A 6,202-nucleotide genomic window follows, 5' to 3' on the forward strand; every position below is an offset into this window, starting at 1 on the left:
CTCCAGTAGCGAAGATGAAGTTATAACGATGTTTGATTTTTAACAGAGTCTTATTTGGCTATGGCGTATCGTTCTATAAAACTACTGGCGGCCTGCGATGCTGACGGTTTATTTACACTTATTGATATAAGTTAAGCTGGTCGTAATAGTGACGACTTCAAGTTACTGATTAGAAAGAGACGGAACCATCCGTTGGCCAACCGGAGCTTTCTGTTGAAAAATTTGCGTTGGCTGCACTGAGAGTTCAATTTTAACCAATGAAATCCGACTGAACTGACATTTGCCAGGTAGAGTCAGTCAGACGTCGAAGTATAGTTTTGTTTGAATTTTCCACGTGTAGTTTCAATAATATATAAATTTAAAAACATGAATTGCAAAGAAAAAAGAGTAATCAGATGAATCAGCATTACTAATATCTTTCCAAAGTAGTCTGTTTCGTGAAATTTTGGGAGAAGATGATGACGACATCGTTCAAATGGTTTAATTAATTTAAAATAATATATAAGTTGAGTTCATCAAATGCAAGCCAAAGTAAACCATAATTTTGAGGTTAGATAGTACGATTCGGTTGAACCAACCGACCTGTTTGACCCCTGGTTAACGTATATAATATGTAAATTCAGCTAGAACTAACAGTTGAATTTCAAGCTTTGATTAACCGGATTTTATAATACCGACCCTTAGTCTCTTAGTCTCTTTATTGTGTTTACAAAAAGTACTACTATTAAGTAACTTTTGGTACATTATAAAAATTAATTTATGTAAAACAGTGTATGCAAAATGAAATAAACAGTACGATTTCCATTAAATATGTTATTGAAGTATTCTAAAGTATAGTAGATATTGTTCGAAATGAATACATTTCTAAAATAGAGAAACAAAGAATTTGAAAATGTATAATAAACATATATTGAACTATTTTGTGAAGCTATTTGCTGCAATAACATTTATTTGAAAATTATTGAAGAGTGTTTGAAGGGGTTTATTTCTTGTTTCTTTTAGTACTGGATGAAGTTGTAGGGAGGGATTGGTTTTCTCGGAATCTTTTTCTCTCTGAAAAAGGGATGTTAATTATGGGGTTACAAATAACAATTTCTCTGGGATCTAAAACGCAAATGTGAGTTGTTATTTGTAAAATAGTGGAAAAAATAGGAGGAAATGTCTTGAAGTACATCATTAAATATCCTAAGATTTTGTAATTCCAATTAGACTGAAGATACCAGCCAAGAAAAAGACTTGCCGCAAGGCTCTTCAAATATATTTAGATGATGCTAACCTGCGTATTTAACGTGATTTTGAGACTGCAAAACTGGCCAAAAATATTTAAAAAATCTGTAATAATAATTATTCCTAAACCAGGAAAAGACCTAATCAATGCATGTTTGTACAAACCAATAAGCTTGTTACCCACCATTTCGAAACTTATTGAGAAATTGTTAATGTAACAAATTAATCCACAACATCAATTTGGTTTTTGGCAAAAATACTCAACAATTCAAAAGTGCCAACGAATTGCGCATGAAATAAACATAGGTAGCCCTAGAAGAAAAAAAGTATTGTTCAGGAGTATTTTGAGACATAAGACATTTAAAATCAGACTCTTTTTTTCAACTTACTGGAATCAGACAGACTCTTTAGATAAAAAATAAAAGACAAAACTTCACAATTTGAATCTTTTAAATCTGGAGTTGCATAAGGCAGGGTCCTAGGGACAATACTATAAATAATATTCACGGCCGAACTCTCAGTCTCTAATTAATACCATAACAGGCACTGTTATTCTCTCGACCAACAAAGATCCCCTAGTAACATCCTCTAATCTACAAGAACATATATTCAAAGTAGAAGAATGTCTCAAAAAGTGGAGAATAAACAGTAACGAAAGCAAATCGTAACACATAACTTTCATACTAAGAAAAGAAAAAGTCTTCCAATATACATCAACAACATAGAATTTCCAATATCTAGGAATGCATTTAGATACCAAATTAAACTGGAGAGAACACATTAAAAAGAAACTCATACAAATAGGCCTTAAAATGAGAGAATGTATTGGTTACTAAGCAGAAAATAAAAATTGTCTTTAGAAAATAAAATCTTATTGTACAGGACTGTCAGCATTCCAATCTGGACTTAACAACAACATAGAGCTAAGGGACTGTACCAGCTAAGATTCTGCGAGCACTTGTCAATGCTCCCTTGTATGTTTCAAACCAGATTATACACGAAGACCTTCTAATTGCAAAAGTACAAGAAACAACATAATAGAGAAGCCTAATGCGTTTCCAAAGGCTGGAATTAAATGTTAATCCCCTACTCCCTTCATTGATGTTAGGAAGAGATTACCTAAAATGAGGTGTTGAGGAGATTTCTCATTGGAATCTCATCAGGACATATGTGAGGTTCTTTTTTCATTGTAACCTTCAAGTTAACAAAATAGCCTATATAATTATAAATTGATTATGAACATTGAAGGTTTGTGGAATATACAGTGTGTCTAAAATATTGTAAAATAGATGCAGTATACAAGAAACCTTGGTCGGTATTTTTCATAGTAGTCTCCTCCTCCTTTCTGGACCTCAGAATAATATCTTCTTCTGATAAACTACTCAGTCTTGCACAATCTGGCAGTTCACTTTCAGGTAAAAATTTTGTTTCTGTACCAGTGGTACCAATTCTCAGTACGTTCTCTTTGAGATCAATGCAACATTGATGCCTTTTTAGCATATCCAATCCAAGCAGCATATCCATTGGTTGATCTTCTAATACAGAAAAACTAGTTGTAAGAAAAACATCCTCTATTTGGATTTGTACCATGTGGATTCTTCCTATTATCTTTTGTACACCTACTCCTTTAGCTATACCTGCCCATCGAGTATCAACTAGACGCATCAGATGGCAACGTTCTGCACAATGGCTAGACATTATTGTTGTCTGTGCCCCTGTAGAAAATGATTATTAGAAAACTATTAATCAATCAATATTTAAACAAAAGTATTGACTCACCCGAATCAATAAACGCTGTAACTGGGTGTCCATTTACTTTACAATTAATATAAAGCATAACTACAGTACCAAAAGATTCAGGATTATGTTCCATAGCTGCTTCCATATTTGCTTCAATATTTTTTTGTCGTATTTCCTCAGCAATGAGACGCTGTGCCTCTACATCAAAAGGATCAGCTTTCATCATTCTCAGTCTCTGTTCTTCAAGTTCTTTTCTTGCTCTATTTTGTTCTTGCAGAACTATTGCAAATGTATCTTAAAAGTAAAATAAAAGTAACAGATAGTCAATTCAATATGTTCAATTCTTACTTATGTTACCACTAAGAAGAGCATCTGCTAATCTAGGATTATTCTGTTTTAAAAGAGCAAGCTGTTCAGGATTTGCAAGAAACATTTCTCTAATAAGTACAGGATCATCTTCAACTCGTCTACTTCTACTATTGGAAATTTCTATACTACTGGCGTCAAAATTTACTGAAATATTTGTGTTAAATATTAATGTTACAAATTATTCCAATCTACAAATTCTAGATAACCAAAAGTACATTTTTTTTGGTTTTCCAAGTTGTACGACTAATTTGTTTATTATAATATCTTAAACTGTTATCTATGTAATAAATTGTCTAGGACAAAAATATGTTCTAAAAATAATAATGATAAAGAAAAATTATAATCATAATGAAACACACATTGATTTGTTTTGAATTTATATATGAAAATACGGACTAAAACGTGGTATTTATTACATTCATACCAGATAGTATATGTTGAAGAGTGACACTATCTCCATCCTTAATTCCAAGTTCTTTTAGTGATTTGGCATTTTCCATCAAAGGTCTACCTTTCAAGGCTATTGCAATTTCAGAAGCCGGAAAACCAGATTCAATCTCGCAGAGCGCTTTAAAATTTTCCAATTCTAAATCTTCAGACACGTCCAAATCAAATGTAAAATCAGTCATAGTGGTTACTTTTATCTTCATTTTATATATTATCTAGCAGCAACAGGGTATATTTAAATATGTTTAAAGTTTACTAAAGATTTTTCTTTTCATATATTCTTTACCTAATTTGAGATTAAAACAGTTTATCTTAAACAATGACAGTGTCTTGTTGACCCAATGAATTAACGTAGAATGAATTACAACTTGACCGTAGTCAGTATCGTGAATGATTTTTTCTGTGGTGTAGCTTATGCCTCATCCACAATTTCATTTCTTGCCGCTGGCTTTCTAAAACAAAAGACAGCGGCTTTTTTTTCTGCCGCCTACAACATAACCTGATTTGTGTAGAACACATTTCGAAGCGTAGGAATCCGAGAAAAAATCTATATTATAGTATAGCCTTATGCAATCGCCTGTAGTTCATTCTGAGCGACGAATTTGACCAATTAAAATTTTCTTATTATCTTTAGTTATGAAATTGTACCAACAAAGTTAAAAATGTTAAGCTTTATGGCAAGTGAAAGTAAAAAATCGAATAAATTCTATTCCCCAATCGATAAATGATAATCGATACAAATATATCGTCATGTCAATAATATAGACAATAAGTGAGGTTATATCATTTATTGCTTCATTCTATAAGTGCCAAAATTTTTATTTATTAGTTAGTAAATAACTAGTGCATTCAATTACTTTTTATGTTGTTTTTAACACATCTTTTTGGCGTATTATAATTACTTTACTTTCGTTTATAGATGAGGATTGATTATTGTTTATCAGAGAGGCTAGGAATGAAGAATATCAAATAGTATTCATATCGTTTTCTCGATATTGATATTTTTATCGTACTACGTGCTACTGTTTGTCGCCCTAACGCACATCGCTATTACAATTTGTGGCAAAAAAGTCACGTGACTTATTCGTCATATCAGATAGCAGCTGCGCTCTTCTATCTCACCTATTCAGACTCTTTGTGCGCAAGCGTTGCGACTGTAGTAAGAGAAGCTCCACCCCAGGCCTATAACAAAGTTTTTCAAACCATTTCTGAGTCATGATTTCGAATCACGCACGGTCAATTTTTTTTCATTTGTTATTATGAATTATTCATATGTATGTATATATAAAATTATTTTAAATAACTAAGGATTGTAGTTATATTTTCAAAATGTTTGATTGTTACATTCAATATTAAACATCTATATATACAATTGTGCTTGTGAACATGTGCTATTCTCGGACATGCGCATAGCATTTCAAGTTCAAACTATGGAGACAGATGTATGTATATCTGTACAGTTGGGTTGTCATCCTGTTATTGAGAGTATATTAATATACAACCATAAACGAAACAGTGTTAGACTCGGCAAGAAATAAAGTTTGACTAGGCAACGCAGGTGTAATTGAGAGAATATGTATTGAGTTCTAAAAATTAGTTGTTGTCATAAAGTATTGGTAAAATAAATAATACCAATATTTAATATTTATAATTTTATGTTGAAATGGTGATTATGCATCAACTGGTAACGCTGCTGTTACAGCCTATTTGGTGTTGTTAAAAAGTTTTCTTGATGTACTGTGTCATGTGTTGTGTACTGTGATGTACAGTTTGCGCATGCTGACACTTATTCTCAACTTGTTTCTCTGCATTCAGACCATTTGATTTTGACGGAATCAAGAAAACTACCGAAGAATTAGCGCACAAAAAGTGATAAATATCAATCAAGTTCTTATAAGTATATCATGTTTTGAATTTGAAATTTCCACCGAAAATTTAACGTGACGTTCGGAATATTTTTAGGGTTAGGATCCTTAGGGTCGGTATTACAAAGTCCGTTTGACCGTAGGTTGAGATTGAACTGTTGGTTGAAGCCGAATTTACGTATTTTAAACGTTAGCCAGGTTGGCTCAACCGTAACGAAAGTTCAGTTTGAAGTGTTAACCGAGAGTTGAAAGGTACTTTCTAATCTTAATTTTTGTTTACTTTGGCTTGCCTTTGATGAACTCAACTTATATATTATTTTGAATTAACTGAACCATTTGAACGATGTTGTCATCATCTTCCCCCGAAATTTCACGAAACAGGCTACTTTGGAAATATAGTAGTAATGATGATTTATCTGATATCTGATTTCTTTTTTTTCCTTTGCAAATCCTCCCGGAAAATAATGGTTGCAAATATGTTATAATACCGAACTTATGTTAACCATCGGTGGAATAAAACTTATATGATTAATACCTTAATCAGCTGATAGATA

The 6,202-nt window shown here is 32.2% G+C and overlaps 1 protein-coding gene across 2 annotated transcripts; it reads right to left on the reverse strand.

Annotated features, from left to right (window-relative positions):
* Positions 1-1,460: 1,460 nt before the first annotated feature.
* LOC130443785 (protein DDI1 homolog 2-like) lies at positions 1,461-4,297 on the reverse strand. Of its 2 annotated transcripts, XM_056778628.1 has the most exons (5): positions 4,070-4,257; positions 3,761-3,998; positions 3,316-3,480; positions 3,007-3,261; positions 1,461-2,942 (listed from the first exon to the last, which is right to left on the reverse strand). In XM_056778628.1, the coding sequence occupies exons 2-5, from the start codon at positions 3,984-3,986 to the stop codon at positions 2,461-2,463; spliced, it is 1,128 nt and encodes a 375-aa protein (XP_056634606.1). In that variant the 5' UTR covers positions 3,987-3,998; positions 4,070-4,257; the 3' UTR covers positions 1,461-2,460. The 2 variants fall into 2 exon arrangements, with proteins under 2 accessions (XP_056634606.1, XP_056634596.1); XM_056778618.1 differs by having other exon boundaries at positions 3,761-4,297.
* Between the last annotated feature and the right edge of the window lie 1,905 nt (positions 4,298-6,202).

This window comes from Diorhabda sublineata, chromosome 1 (assembly GCF_026230105.1).
Source record: "Diorhabda sublineata isolate icDioSubl1.1 chromosome 1, icDioSubl1.1, whole genome shotgun sequence".
In the NCBI taxonomy this organism is placed as follows: Eukaryota; Metazoa; Arthropoda; class Insecta; order Coleoptera; family Chrysomelidae; genus Diorhabda; species Diorhabda sublineata.